General features: G+C 42.4%; 1 protein-coding gene across 1 annotated transcript in view; it reads right to left on the reverse strand.

Moving 5' to 3' along the window:
- LOC120408080 overlaps positions 1–15318 on the reverse strand; it is a 92226-nt gene that overhangs the window by 29121 nt on the left and 47787 nt on the right. The window contains exons 3-5 of the mRNA XM_039544611.1: positions 6070–6211; positions 5796–5860; positions 355–468 (exon numbers count right to left, since the gene is read on the reverse strand). Coding sequence (XP_039400545.1) covers positions 355–468; positions 5796–5860; positions 6070–6146 — 256 coding nt within the window. The 5' untranslated portion in view covers positions 6147–6211. The remainder of the gene's footprint in view (positions 1–354; positions 469–5795; positions 5861–6069; positions 6212–15318) is intronic.

The raw sequence follows: 15318 nt of genomic DNA on the forward strand, positions 1-15318 counted from the left end.
TGTGCCTTTAAAGTATGTTCCAGAACTACCTTTCATGGGTGTTTGTTTGTTTAAGGATTTATTTTGTTTCATCTCAATGCATTATGGAAGCATGATTGTTATTTTACCAACTTATTTGTTTTGTTCCTGACATTGCAATTCATAAGATTTTGAAGGCCAAAAGCGACCAATAAGATCATCTAGTCTGACATCCTGAATAACACATAATACAGCTTCACCCAGATGGGTAGTTCATGAAATGTGCTTGAAAGGAAAAAAGAAAAATTGCATGAGGAAGGTAACCATGTTCAGCTGTAGTTGTGTAGCGTAATATTTGTTCTGCATGACAATGTAACTCTATTTGTGTCAAAATACCTTTTTCCACTGCTGTTTTGTTTCCTTTCCACCCAATCAGGCACTTCAAAAATGCCAACTTGTTCCTGTTGATTCTAAATTTGTTCAGCCAAGATTCTCCTTGCCCAATTTCAACTGTTAACAAAAGGCAAGCACTGAAATCAGCCGAAAACCCAACACAGTAATGTATTTGCATAGTATTATAATTTAATGTCCAATATGTTCTTAAACAGAAGGATCCTGCAGTTTTAGGCATGCACTACTTCTGTTGAAACCAATGGGAGTTTTGCAAGAGTAAGGATGGCAGTAAGGAGAGACAGGTTAATGGGAGTTCTGCACATGGCACAAGAGCATAATATTCAGTTGGGATCTAAATTCTTCAATCTGAATCCTAGAGTAGAATTTTGCTGAAACTGTGGGGGTTCCCCCACAGCTTTGGTTCCCCCATGGTCCATCTTGACTCCTGTCATTTCTGGATAATGTTATCAACATACCCAGAGGCTTCTAAACCAATTTTTGAAACTGCAAATGCATTTTAATCTGTTTTCCATTACAATCTCTTTTCTTTTTATTTATTTATCTATTTATTTAACAAGCCACGTAGAAGAAAAGATATTGGGTGAAATTCTGGCTCTACTGAAGTGGCTGGCAAAGCTCCCATTTACTTCAGTGGGGCCAGGGTGTCATCCATTATGTTCAAAAGGGGGGAAAAAATCTTGTTGCTACCCCAGATGTGTTTGATTTGTTTTTTGTCCGCAGGCACTGCGTTGTGCAGTGTTTTCTTCACGTGAATCCAAAACAAAATCAGAGCTGAGCACCACACCCAAATCTTTGGGTATGATACTAAATTTGGATCAATATCAAAACTGCACAGTTGGCTTATATGTCTGTAATGGGTCAAACCAAGTCCCATGTACACTAAAAAACTATGGTCTTTGGGAAATTTTGGATCTAGAACCAACTCTGCAGTTCAGTCCCATTTCTACATTAGAAATTCTCCCATCCCTTGTATGTGAGGCAAATACCAATAACCTAACAGTTCTAAAATATCTGAGACCAGATCCTCAGCAGGTGTTTATTGGTATAGCTTTATTGACGTCCCCAGAACTGAGCTGACTTACAGCTGAAGATCTGGCCCATAAATAATTACATTGGTTTTTATCTGGGCTATTAAAATGGAGTGCTATTTAACGAGCTACTTAGTTATATATTGGAGCCTTCACACTTCTATTCATATATCACCATGTGTCTTGTTTTCTAATAGCCAAGTTCTGGTGACAGATTTTTAAGGGATGAAAGGATTTTTTAGGGTAAAGACCACACTTAGTTCAAATGGTTATTCTCCTAAACCATATTCTATTCTGACTTGGGGAACACCTGTGATTGAATAATAACCTGGATGTAATTATGTGATTGTGGGATGCATGCAGAACTGTATGGAGCGTGAAAAATCACATTTCATGAAGGATTTCAAAATTTAAGCTTCATTTTGAATCAGAAGAAAACCCAACCACATTGAAATTTTCTGCAAAGGAAAACCTCAAAAAGTGTTTTGGAATGATCAAAACATTTTGATTTTGACTTTTTACAATTATAAAATAAATTGAAAAATATCAAAGCAAAAATTCATTCCAAAGCTAAATATCAAAACATTTTGTTCCAAAATTATTGAAATAGAACATTTTGATGTTGTTTTTCTCCTAATACAATTTTGGCAAAATTGACACTGTTTTGTGAAGTGTTTAGAGTTTGACAGAATTGCATTTGCCAAGTGAAAATGGTTCTGTCAAAGTTTTTCTGACCAACTACAGAAGTATGGATGTAAAAGAGAGGGCAGAATCTGGCACTAAAATCACAAAGGGATACATTTTGCCTTCACTTCTACCATGATGGAAATTCCCTTGATGTAGGACTCAATGACTGACTAATAAGCCCACTATAGTGTACTTTATACCTGGTAACATGTGGTATGTCACAGCAACCAACTGGTCAGCTAGAAATCTCTGTAAAATTTCTTTCTTGTATATTTTAAGCAGGGAATATGTAATAGTGTATAGTCTATGTGGAAATATTTTTCTGAAGCTCTCTATATCATATACCATATACCATTCTGTTACGTGTTATTATATGTAATCTCCTCTATGCTTGCTTGACATGGTATTTATTCTGAAGTGTATAAGAAAAGCCCGGTACAAATTTAGAAATAATCATGGCTTTACTATTTGATCATCATGATCACAAAATACCCTTTTTCTCCCCATTTCTAAAACATCTCTTTCTGACACAGCTGTGGAAAAAAACTCAACCACCAGAGGAAGGTGGTAATAAATCTGCCTCCTCAAAGACAAAGTATGAAATCTTCCTAAGTAGCAGCTGTGGTTTGAGCCTTGGCCTGCTAAACCCAGGGTTGTGAGTTCAATCCTTGAGGGGGCCACTTAGGGATCTGGGGCAAAATCAGTACTTGGTCCTGCTAGTGAAGGCAGGGGGCTGGACTTGATGATCTTTGGGGGTCCCTTCCAGCTCTAGGAGATGGGTATAGCTCCATATTTTTCTTTTCTCAAACTCAGAACAAAAAATGACAAAACCAAACGGTTTTCACTTTTATAACGTAAAATTGCAAAGCAGCCATTGTCCTACAATGCAGCCTGGGATCTCCTCTCATCTGACTCTCATTCTCTCTCTTTCTTCATTCTTCCTGACCTCTGTGCTGCTTTGCATGCTGTCAACCATGACATCCTTCCCAACAGCTGGGGACCATTTGTTGGAGTCTCAGAGAACTGGCCTTCTTGGTTTTGCTCCCATCTATCAAAATCCTCTTTTTCTGCAGCAAGCAGCAGAGAGAAAGGCTGGCCTAGTGGATAGGGTGCTATCCCTGAATGACCTGGATTCATTTCCCTACTTCTCCCACAGACTTCCTGTATGACCTCAGACCAGTGCTGTACGGACAGAGTTTCAAAGGTTTTTAGGCACCTAAAAATGCAGCTGGACATCTAGTGGGGTTTACAAAGCACCTAACCTTCTAGGCACTTTTGAACATCCCTCTAGGTGCCTAAATACTTTTGAAAATCTGGCCCTTAGTCTCTCTGTGACTCAGTGCCCCTACTGTACAATGAGGATTACAGCACTGCTTTACCTTACAGGGGGCTGTGAGGAGAAATAGGTTAGACATTGTGAGGCATTCAGATACTATGGTGATGGGTAACACTTCTCTTCCCTTGATTTTGGATCCTTCTTTTCATCTATCCTTCCTCTCATCTCATCTCCCTCTTTTGAATGTAGTCTTGGCTATATTTCTTCTATGCTGATAATACTACTGTGGTGTCTCCTCAACACCCCTGTGCAGAAAGATTCCTGTTTTACAGATCTAGGAACTGGAGTTCCTGGAATGCTTAAAGGCTCATTTAACAACTTCCAGATCCCTAATTTAATTTAATTTAATTATCAGTCCTTTCTAATCTTAATCACCCTGCCTCTGTTTATAAACAAAATACTGACTCCTTGCCCCAGGGGGACAAGCTGGGAGCAGCTGCTCTCCTCTGCAGAACTCATTACACTCAGGGCTTGTCTACACTAGCAATTTACAACACTGCAACTTTCTCGCTCAGGGGTGTGAAAAAACACCCCCCTGAGCACAGCAAGCTTCAGCGCTGTAAAGCACCAGTGTAGGCAGTGCACCAGCACTGGTAGCTGTGCCCATCGTGGAGGTGGTTTTTTGAGGGTGCTGGGAGAGAGCTCTGGCGCGACCACACAAGCCACGTTAAAGCGCTGCAACAGCAGCGCTTTAGCATTGCCAGTGTAGACTAGCCCTCAGACTGCTCATCGCCTTTGCCAGATGTCTGCAGCAAAAGCCACTCAAGCTGGGAGCCAGCCCCATCCTCCTAGTGGAGGAAACTGAGCATGGGCAGGAGCCATAACTGGAGAGCCCTGGCTCCTGGAGGAGGGGCCTAGCCATGCTGCATTGCAGTTAAGAGCTCTGCCTGGAGATGGGACATGCATGGCAAGCAGACCTCCAACACAAAACTTGCAGGGGGAGGAGAGGTGCCCCCTCACCCTCTCTAAATGGCGCCCCCACTCTCAGGTGAGTACCTAACCACTAGGCTTTGGGATATTCTGAAGTGGGGCTCTCTCAATCTCTTCAATTGAAGCTGTTGTATGTTGGATTATTAATTAAAGAGTCACATCAGACTATTTCACATCCCAGGTGAATGCCCTGACTACTAGGCTAAAAGCCATGCCAAGCATACCTACTGGATCGGGCCTTGCACGCGAGTTAGGCAGCCAAAGGCAGCCAAACACTGGTTTGTGATTCACTCTGGGACTTAGCTAGGAGAGAGGCATCCAGGAACCCAGAATGAGGCAGCAATGTGCTTGTTCAGAGGCAGGAACATAGGCTCTTTTGGGACCTTTACTGCAAAAACGTCGGCACTGAGCGAGTTTAGGCCCCTAGAAGCACCACTGTTTTATCGGGAGTTTTATGAATTTCAATAGATTCTAAAGTTGGGATTTAGGCACCTAAACACAGATTTAGGTGTCTAAGAGTGGGGTTTAGGACCTAAATACTTTTGTGAATCTAGGCCTGACTTGCCCAGAGTCACACAGGAAACCTTTGGTGGAGCAGGCTCTTGAATCATACAATTGTAGGGGACCTTGAGAGGTCATCTAGTCCAGTCCCCTGCACTCATGGCAGGACTAAGTATTATCTAGACCATCCCTGACAGGTGTTAGTCTAACCTGCTCTTAAAAATCTCCAATGATGGAGATTCCACAACCTCCCCAGGCAATTTATTCCAGTGCTTAACCACCCTGACAACCTAAATCTCCCTTGCTGCAATTTAAGCCCATTGCTTCTTGTCCTATCCTCAGAGGCAAACAATTTGCCTCCCTCCTCCTTGTAACAACTTTTTATGTACTTGAAAACTGTTCAAGGTCTCCCTAGGTCTCCATGTCTTAGGCTAGCACCCTAACTACTGGACCATCCTTCCTCTTACTTTGCTGCCTCAGGAGAGTAGCTCACCAAAGGCACTAAAATAGACACAATATTTTGCAATTCAATCCTTTCCAGTGTTAAATCTTGTCCAAATCAAAGTTCTTCCTCTTTTCAGGATACAAACAGGCAACACAATCAAGGTTCTTCCATTTGTAGTAGTGCCATCATGTTCTTCCCCTAGAATGAAACCAGATTTTTCCTCCACTACTAGCCACTCTTTTACGTCCATGGCAGTTGGGCCCTGTACTTTAATAATAAGCACCAACTGCATCAATTCTCCTGCTATTTATTCCTCTGATGGTCTAGTTCCATTTCTTGCAGACCTGGTAACAAAATTGGGTGACAGTTTTGCTATACCTGGATAACTGAAGCCAAGCTTCTGAGGGTTCCCTAGGAGTCAGACAGGTTATATACCCTGTCACAGAAGGGAAGAGTACAGAAAACGTATTTGACCTGGTTCTCCTCTTACACTTACTTTGTGTTTTTGTATCGCCATTGGTTTCATGGCATGGGACTTTCCATTGGAATTCATGTACAAATCTGCATAAACACGGATGGCAGAAAATAAATCTTACTGATTCTGGTAGCACTGGTACAGAGAAGCTATCCTGTTGTCATTCTGCCTTCTTTTATGTGTACAATAATGTACAAATCCAAAGCTAGTTAGTAGTTTCTAAAACACTGGCTTACTCTGTCCAGTTTCTTCATCAATCATAATACTTTTAATAGCACATGAAGGATGGACTTGCATTTCATCCAAGTAGGCAGTAATGCTGCCCGGTAGAGGAACAGATGAGGTAATGGTTGCCTGTGATTTAGGTTCCATATCACTCCTCAGTGAATCTTCAGTTACTTGAGAGCTTGAAGGGATAACCGTTTGCACCCAAACCTCTGAAACAATAAGATTAAAGAACAACTTGTAAAGTAACAGAAGAAAATGCTCCAGGAAGATATTTCGGTCAAGGCTTAATGTCATGGGAAACTTTTATAAAGAAACATGAAAACAGACTAAGAACCCACCCAAAACAGAGTTCTGGTTTGCTGAAAGTTTTATAAAAGTTCCCAAACATTATGGTGAATGTCAACCAAGTTTTGAGAGAACCTAGACCAAATTTTAAGCAGACTTGGGCTGAATTCAGATGTCAAGTGGCCTATGGTTTTGTGTGGAAATCATATGGGACTCAGCAGCTTTGCATGCTTTTGCATGCAGAACTTGGTAGTTTCAGCTGGGTTTTGCTTTGACTTTTCAGGTTTATTTGAACCTGAACAAAAAGCTAAATTCAAAGAAACCCAAACAAACATTCACAATAACCCCACAAACAAAAACTGCTGAGTTTCACACAGGTCTCATCAAAACATCATTGCAATATCCCAAATACATTCATCAATGAATATTTGTTGGCCAAATTACGGCTTCCGTAATTCCGTAATTCCGTTACAGTAAAGGAGTATAGTTTCCATTCAGTGGCAGGCACTGACTATTTTACAAGTTCTCTCTTTTTCCAAAGCATTTCAAATAAGTTAAATGGTCTGTTCCTTGTAACTTTCAAATACTGTTATTTTTTGCCTGGCCAGGTTCACACCTTATCTGGAGAAAGACACTGCTTGATTAGTTCATCATGGTAAAGAGAGAAACCATGCATGAACAGATGCTATTAAACAAGACACATAAGAAAAACATAAAGGCCAGATTTTCAAACAATTTATGCATGTGCAAAATGTGCATGAAATTTCAGGCCTAATTTATGATGGCAATTAATGTGAATGCCTATGCAATTCTGATAAAGTGAAATGTGCCTAATTAATTGTTTGCACTTTCAGCCACCTAGTTTTAAAGCGCAACAGTGATAATCTGTTTGAATATCTTGCCTTAAATACACAGATAAATACACATTACAAATGAACACATACTAGGAAGAACTAGGACCTATGCAAGATATTATTTAAAATAACATGGTTGTTTACAACTACCAAACAAAGAAGCCATTGTATATACCACACGATGCAGTGATAATATTTTCTCATCAGTCTGAGCAAAATACAGCTTGTTTTCAATTTAATTCTGAATTAAGTGAGACCAAATTAAGCAAGTCACATGCTGTATAAGTTATGATCAAATTGAATTATTCAGTTATGTACTTTCATGTCCTGTCCAAACTGTAGAAATATTCATGTTGCAGGAACTTAGTTGCAACACAGAAGCCCTCTGATGCATTTCATAAATAGTTCACTTGTAAATAGGACAAATTGTGTGTTAACAATGATCCTGAACTGTGCTATTGCCCTACTAAGTCAGAGAGGGTAGAATGTGTTTAAAATATGATACACTGAAAGACTGAACTATGTTTTAGCTGTGCAGTGCGTTTATCCTTTTGTAACTGAGCTTCCCTACATATTGGTTTTTCACAATCTGTCCACTGGAAACAATCCATTTCACCATTAGGAAGGTATATTCATGCTGCTAATTGACCAAAAAAAATAAATCTTCACCATCGAATACATTACTTCTCTGCTTCTTAGAGAATGTTCCTTGTACCAAGTATGGGCACCATTTAGGGACAGCTTGTGACTAGCTTGTGTAGGTACTTGGCTCCACCAGCAGCCCCCCTATCAGCGCCGCCTCCTGCCTGCCAGTGGCTCCACTGATCAGCGCCTTTCCCTCCCCGGTCACCACGATCAATTGTTCCATGGCATGCAGGAGGTGCTGGGGGGAAGGGAGGAGGAGCAAGGGCAGGGCACTCTGGGGGAGGGAGCACAACATGGCGGGGAAGAGACAGAGTGGAGTGGCACCTTGGGGAATGGGTGGTGTGGGAGCGGAGAAAGTCTGTGCCTATGCTTGGGGGAGCAAGGTGCAAGAAGATTTTCCCTCCCTTGCATATTCTGCTCAAAGTTCCCTTTGTGTTCCCCCAAGATGCACACTGTCCCAAAAGGGAATGGGAGGAGGTGGGGCCATATCCCTCACCCTCCATGCCCTGGGCTACTCAAGGAGAGATTTTGCTTTCTGAGGTGCAGTCTTTGCCCTAGTGTCCCCTGGGCTACTGAGGCTCCATAATACCCACAATGGACTGTTATGGAGTGTCCACCCCACATAGGACTGGAAGGGTTAAGGTGGCCAGGTAGGCCTATTAACTTCACAGGCTGCACCTGGAGGAAGAGTCATGGAGCAGGGAACTGACTGCAAGCAAGTTCAGCTGTGCAGGAATATGTGGGGCCTATAAAGGCAGGTAGTTGGAAACAGACAGGGAGTGCTGGGAAAGAGCAGTCACTTGTTGGGAAGGAGGAGGATTGTTTGGAGGCTGTAGAGATGTTAAGGCACCAGTCACTCTGTTGGAGGAGGGTTTGGAGCTGGGAGAGAACTGGAGCTGGGAGAGGAAGTGGGGCTGGGAGAGGAAAACCCATAACTGCTGGGTTGAAGGTCCTTTGACTGGAACCTGGAGTAGAGGGTGGGCCTGGGTTCCCCTACCAGCCACTGAAGGAGTGACACCTAAGGCAGCGAAAGCGAAGTCCGCCTAAGACTGCTGAAGGAAAGATGTTGATATACGCCGAAAGCGGAGGGAACACTGAGTGACCTGGCTGGAGGGCTGAGTCATGAAGAGGATGCTGTGGTTCCTGGAGTGAGAGAGGGGCTGCAGACCAGAGAGAGTGATGGTGTGCAACTGCGGGAATCAGTGTTGACCTGATGAGCTAATCAACTGAGCGACCAGGAGGAGGTGCCAAACAAGTAGTGAGCGGTGTGCCACTTGACACACGTGTCTAAATGACACTGTTTGGCCTTATTAATACTTTATTAAAAGCAGCACTTTTCCCTGATGACCTCATGATGTATTGGATTCCCTTCTACTCTTTCACTCTTCTATTTGTTTCTCTGGGCACTTTCCTCTCCACAGAATAGTCATCTGGGATGTTATCTGAAACACAGGGCACCACAGCAGCCATTAAAAATACCCTGTATTTGTTATGCCAAATATCAAGGAAGTTGTCTCTTTCCTATTTTAGATATAACTAGTTGTGACTACAATTCTCCGTCATAATACAGCCTGATCTAGACAGTGAAGTCCGCCTTCAGTTTGAACGTGGATTTATGTTGTATTCCTGCCCTATCATGGTAGAGGCTGCAAATTTCATTTAGCTGGGCAAAATAATATATAACCTCAGTTTTGGTTATCCAAGCTGCATTGTTAGGCTATGACATTTCTGATGCCACACTTTCAGTGGAAACAAAGAACACAATAGAATGGCAAGAAGCCTCCAGACATGAATAGCCAGGTTATAAAATGGAAACACACCTAAAAGTTTACCACATAAAGAAACTGAATTACACAAGTTATTGGTTCACCCATTGTCCTCCTTTTGCAGATTTGCATGAATATTTCTTTGTTATTGTAAGTGGAAGAAATCAGCCTTTTGCAAGAACTTGCTAATAATCTGTTATTGTATGCCAAAATTCCTAGTGCAAGATTTTTTCGCAATCAGGGCATCAGCACAAGATTGCATCACTGCCTTCAAAAAGACTCAGCCATGCAGTTAAATGGCTATTTTTCTCGTTCATTCTTTCAGAGCCCTTAAAGAATCACACAAAATAATCAATGAAGCATGCTTTGTTGCTCCAGTACTGTTAGAGGTCATCTTTACTGTTAATATTATTAGACTGACAGGCTCATCATAGTTTTAGCACCCTTCAGCTGACACAAGATGCTATAAAATATTTATAGTATTAATATAAAAAGGTCAGAGATGTGTACCACCCCCTTCTCCAAATCTCTGAAGATTTCAAATGTTTCTTTAGGGATCTATGAATTTGTCCCCAAATTAAATTGTTCCACAGCATATACTGAACACGCAAAGCGATGATCTGTTCATTTTGAGATGATAGACCAGCCTGCAATGTTGAGTGAAAACTCATTGAAAATGGTGGGCAGAACAGCCACTTTACAGTCAGGATAAACATAAGCAGCAGTTAAGGTCTTTTTGGAGTAAGCTCAAATACTAGGAGGTGCCACCCAAAACACAGCACACATGCAAGGCTGATCACAAGCTGAGCTGCGTGGGCAGAGGGTTTTCATTGGGGGGCTGAAGGCAAACCTAGGGGGCTGTGTATTTGCTTGATGGAGCTGTCTGTGTGCAGAGAGGGAAGCAGCAGAAATATCACAGAAGCAGACAGAGAAAGCAGCAAGGAAGCCTGCCAAAGAAATATGTATAGTGTGACCATGAGAAAAACTAAGGCCTGGTCTACACTGGTGGGGGGAAGGGGAATTGATCTAAGTTACACAACTTCAGCTGTGAATAACATAGCCGAAGTCAACAGTCTTAGATCGACTTACCGTGGTGTCTTCACCTCAGTGAGTTGACTGCTGCCACTCCCCTGTTGACTCCGCCTGAGCCTCTTGTGGAGGTGGAGTACAGGAGTTGACGGGAGAGCACTTGGGGGTCGATCTGGCGGGTAGTGTAGACATATGTGGATGTATGCGATTGTCGGGTGGGGGTCGATGTATGCGGATGGTGGGCAGCAGTTGATCCAGCGGGAGTCGATTTATCGCATCTCTCCCCTTGAGTCCTGTACTCCACCTCCATGAGAGGCACAGGCAGAGTTGATGGTGGAGTGGCAGCAGTCGACTCACCGTGGCGAAGACGCCACGGTAAGTTGATCTAAGTATGTCAACTTCAGCTACCTTATTCACGTAACTGAAGTTGCGTAACTTAGATCGATTCCCCTCCCCCTGCCTCCCAGTGTAGACCAGGCCTAAGAGAGAAAGCTGTTGGGTAGAATGGTGGCTGGAAAGAGGCCTGGAACAGTGAGAAATGAAACGGTTTCCTGTCTGATTCCTACTGTGTTCAGGGATACAGGACTTTATGTACATTCTTTGTAAATGAACAGACTGCATCAAAGAAATACTTGACTATCATCATTTTCTCTTCTTAACAAAACCAATCCACAAGATCCTGAATATTGGCTTACCATTTACGACAAAAGGGATAACAATAAGAAGCTTTGTTCATCTTGTCCAATGGTTCAGACATCTTCACTCTTGCACTCTCCTCCAATCCAAACACCTCCCATATTTATTAGGATTCAGTCTGGCTGGAAGTCAATTATGGTTGTCCCAACTAGGATGCAGTCGAGTAGCTCATAGAAAAGATTCCCTCTGTCTCATGACTGGAGATGAAACTAAATGAAAGAACCCTAGTAGTTCAAGGAATGTCTTTTCAGATTGTTAACACTTGAAGGTAGACACTGAGTCTTCTGTAAAAGAAATGCCTGTGCTTGATCTTATACTCTTACAGGTTTATTGTTATTTCTGAAGAATGATCATTCAGGAAAACAGAGGGAAGACCACATTGTGGGTACTTATAGTAAACCCAGAATATTTTGAATATTTTGTTCCCCAAGTTCTTTGGGGTTTTATTTATCCTCTTAATTTCTCTATACAGTGTTTCATGCATATTAACACAGCTGCCCTTGGTATTTTTTGGATAGGCTTGCAAACTAGACCTTGCCCAGCTCACTGTCCACAAACAAACTCAATTCCTGTCCACTATTATCTAACCCCTATGCATAGTGTAGGCCTAAGGATCTAGGTAAGTCATAGTAATATGATTCTTTGAGATGCACCTCAAACTTAACAGACTTATTTATTTTACATTAAAAATGTGAAGGATTAAGTCCCCTCCCTCTCTACCCCACCCAGTCTCCTGATATAGAAGTGGATCTCAGCAGCTAGGGTTGAAGAGAACAAGCAATCAGTATATAGTGCTTTACATTATCCAGGCTGTCTATGCAAGGTAAAGGGCTAGAATGTGGGATTTTTTTTAAATGAAAGTTGGGATTTCCCTTTACAGTTTTAGTTCTTCATCATCAGAGGGGCCTGCAGTTCTGGGCTTCAGGGGATAAAAGATCTATTCAGCAAGTTTAGCATGTGGTTTTCTTTTCTCCATTCTTTCTTCTGAGTGTTAATTGGCTTTTGTACAGTAGGCAAAACTGCTGATAAATGCTTGGTAAAGAACATAACATGTATGTCAATTGCGTGACAAAGGACAATGTCTGCTCATGATGAATTATCTTTGTTCTCAGAACTGAAAGGCCAGCGTGGAGCTTGAGTAGAGACTGTGGAAGTATTGAGGAAAAATTGGCTGTAAAGAGATGGGACTGTCTGACTGCAGCTTATCCTTTGTTGCTTCCATTTAATCACAACTAAGAACAGAACTAACGATGATAAAGATACAAACATATTTAGTCTGGCTTGTTTCCATGCCTTTTTGTCAGGGGCGGCTCCAGGCACGAGCACGCCAAATGCGTGCCTGGGGTGGCAAGCCATGGGGGGCGCGCTCTGCTGGTCGCCGTGAGGGCAGCAGGCAGGTTGCCTTCGGCGGCATGCCTGCAGAGGGTCCGCTGGTCCCGCGGCTTTGGCGGACCTCCCACAGGTGTGCCGCCGAATCCGCGGGACCAGGGACCTTCCACAGGCAAGCCGCCAAAGGCAGCTTGCCTGCCGTGCTTGGGGCGGCAAAATACCTAGAGCTGCCCTTGCTCTTTGTATATATGAGATAACTAATTTGGGGTTGTGTGGACATTTTGTGGGGCTCTGGGAAAGTGCTGAAGCTGCTCACTGTGTTCTTTGACTACAGTTCCTCATGTTCTTTCTCAGGCTTCTATTCTTCTGTCTTTTGCCACTATTTGTTTTGTGGAAGCACGGGACCAGCACACACAATAACTCCAAACACACATAGCCCTTCACTACAGAACAACCCCTCCTATTTGCCTCCTACACCACTCCACACAACTCTCCCAGAACAACATAAGTCACACAGAAATCAACACAACCACCCACACAACAACAATGAAAGGCTCACTCTGACACCTAGAATGTCTGCTGAGTAAGTGTGACATGATGGAAACAGCTACAAGCATTTAGAATATCCCACGATTCAATCATCTCTAGTATTCATGGTCTGTTACTATTGGATTTTTAAATTCTCAGTTATTTCAGGGCCGGCTCCAGGCACCAGCTAAGGAAGCAGGTGCTTGGGGCGGCCAATACAAAGGGGCGGCACTCCATCCGCTATTGGGGTGGCACGTCTGGGTTCGGCGGGAATTTGGCGGTGGGTCCCTCAGTCTCTCTCTTCCTCTTTGAGCAGCTGCTGAAGTGGAAGAGAGGGAGTGAAGGACCCATCGCTGAACTGCCGCTGAAGAATGGAGCGGTGCGATTATTGAGCTGCCACCGAAGTGCCGCCAATTGGCGCTTTTTTTTTTTTTTTTGCCGCTTGGGGCGGCAGAAAACCTGGAGCTGGCCCTAAGCCATTTTCAGCTTTTCTTACACACTACATTATAAATTATACCCATATGACAGCACAGGCATTCAACTACTAGTCTTGGACTATATCCCCAGTACCAGCACTGGTGGACATCACAAATTCCAAAGGGTCCTGACTCCATGCCTTGAAGGTATTGTTCCAATGGGATCTGACAGCATCACCACTGGGTCTCTGCTCAGCTCATGGGGTCGTGCAATGATATCCTGCTTCTTACACACAGCTCATGACAGTTCCAAGTTGCAGTATTTGAACAACACTGAACATGAAATGAGTGATCTGCGTGCTGCAGGAATTAAAAAAAAAAGAATAATAGGAGAGTTGCCAGGATCAAAGGATCTCAATATGATTAAAATCTATTATTTGGAAATAATGATGATTTATTATAATAAAACATGACTCAAAGCATAGAAACATTAAAACAATGACTGTATTACATGGGGAAAGTACATGATATCAACCACAAATAGATCAGCTGAGCATGCCAGGCTCACATGAACAGAAAAAAAATGTACAGAACAAACTGCTACTGAGCCCATAAACAACAATTCTACTTAAAACAGGCGGCACAGTCTATTTAATAGCTAGATTTGAATTTAATTTTAAGGATCCCAATTTATGTCACTCCTGGATGTTGATAGAACCTTTGCTACAGTCAGAGGCAATTATTTTTTCCTCTAAGTTTCATTGAGTTGGATACGCAAGTTGTGTAAAATCACACTTCCTAAATTATCCTATTGACTTCAGTGGGTCTATTCATATTATAAATATCAGTGGAATATAAATTAGTGAAGAGACCCAAAGCTTGAAGTGCTCTATTTTTAAATCAGGCCACTCCCATAAATATCATGAGGAAGCTTGTCTGAGTAAGGACTGAGTAAAAATAAAGACCTCTGAACTTAGATATAGCAGCAGAAAATATGTGCAAATACTTTTTCATGAGGGTAACCTACCCACAAAATTTTCCTATCATCACCCTACTTCTGTGTAGCTTCTTCCTGTGACTTGCCTATCACAATGAAAACTTTTAGGATGCGCTTTCTAGGGGTTAAGCAGCATAAGTTCTGAGGTTTTTGTCTTGCAGCTTTATCACAGGCCACCAGGCAAAAACATTATTATCTCTCTCTGTCCCAAACCAGTGCCATGGTACAACTTCCAGTTGAACACAGAAGCAGGGGCTGCTTCAAAATACTGCTTCTTCAGGCAAATAGACAGTAGGGACTGCCTCTTCTTGGAGATGAAAGTTTCACCTTCATTGTGCTACTACCTCTTGCCATCCCAGTGAAGGAAAAATCAAAGATCTCAGGAGAATATCATCTTTTAGTCAGGTATGCCCCCCAACCCTCAAAGCCATTAGGCAAGCTATGGTGAATTTATCTGGCCAAACAGCTTAAAGAAAGACTATAGCTCCAAATGCCAAGGCAATTTACATGTAGCAAAAAAGATATTTTTTACCAATGTGAACAACAGTGAATGCAGTTAAAAGTGCCCGTAGGCAAGATATTAATAATGATTCCCTGTACCGTAGTTACAAAGTAAATAATCCTAGAACTGGTAATACCTCATCTGTTGGAAGGAAGATAAAAGAAAACTTTAATTGTGCTCTCTGTAGTGAATATTTAGGGTACGTCCAGACTACCCACCCTATCGGTGGGTAGCGATCGATTTATCGGGGATCAATATATAGTGTCTCA

The sequence above is a fragment of the Mauremys reevesii genome, linkage group 6 (assembly GCF_016161935.1).
Source record: "Mauremys reevesii isolate NIE-2019 linkage group 6, ASM1616193v1, whole genome shotgun sequence".
NCBI classification, from domain to species: domain Eukaryota; kingdom Metazoa; phylum Chordata; order Testudines; family Geoemydidae; genus Mauremys; species Mauremys reevesii.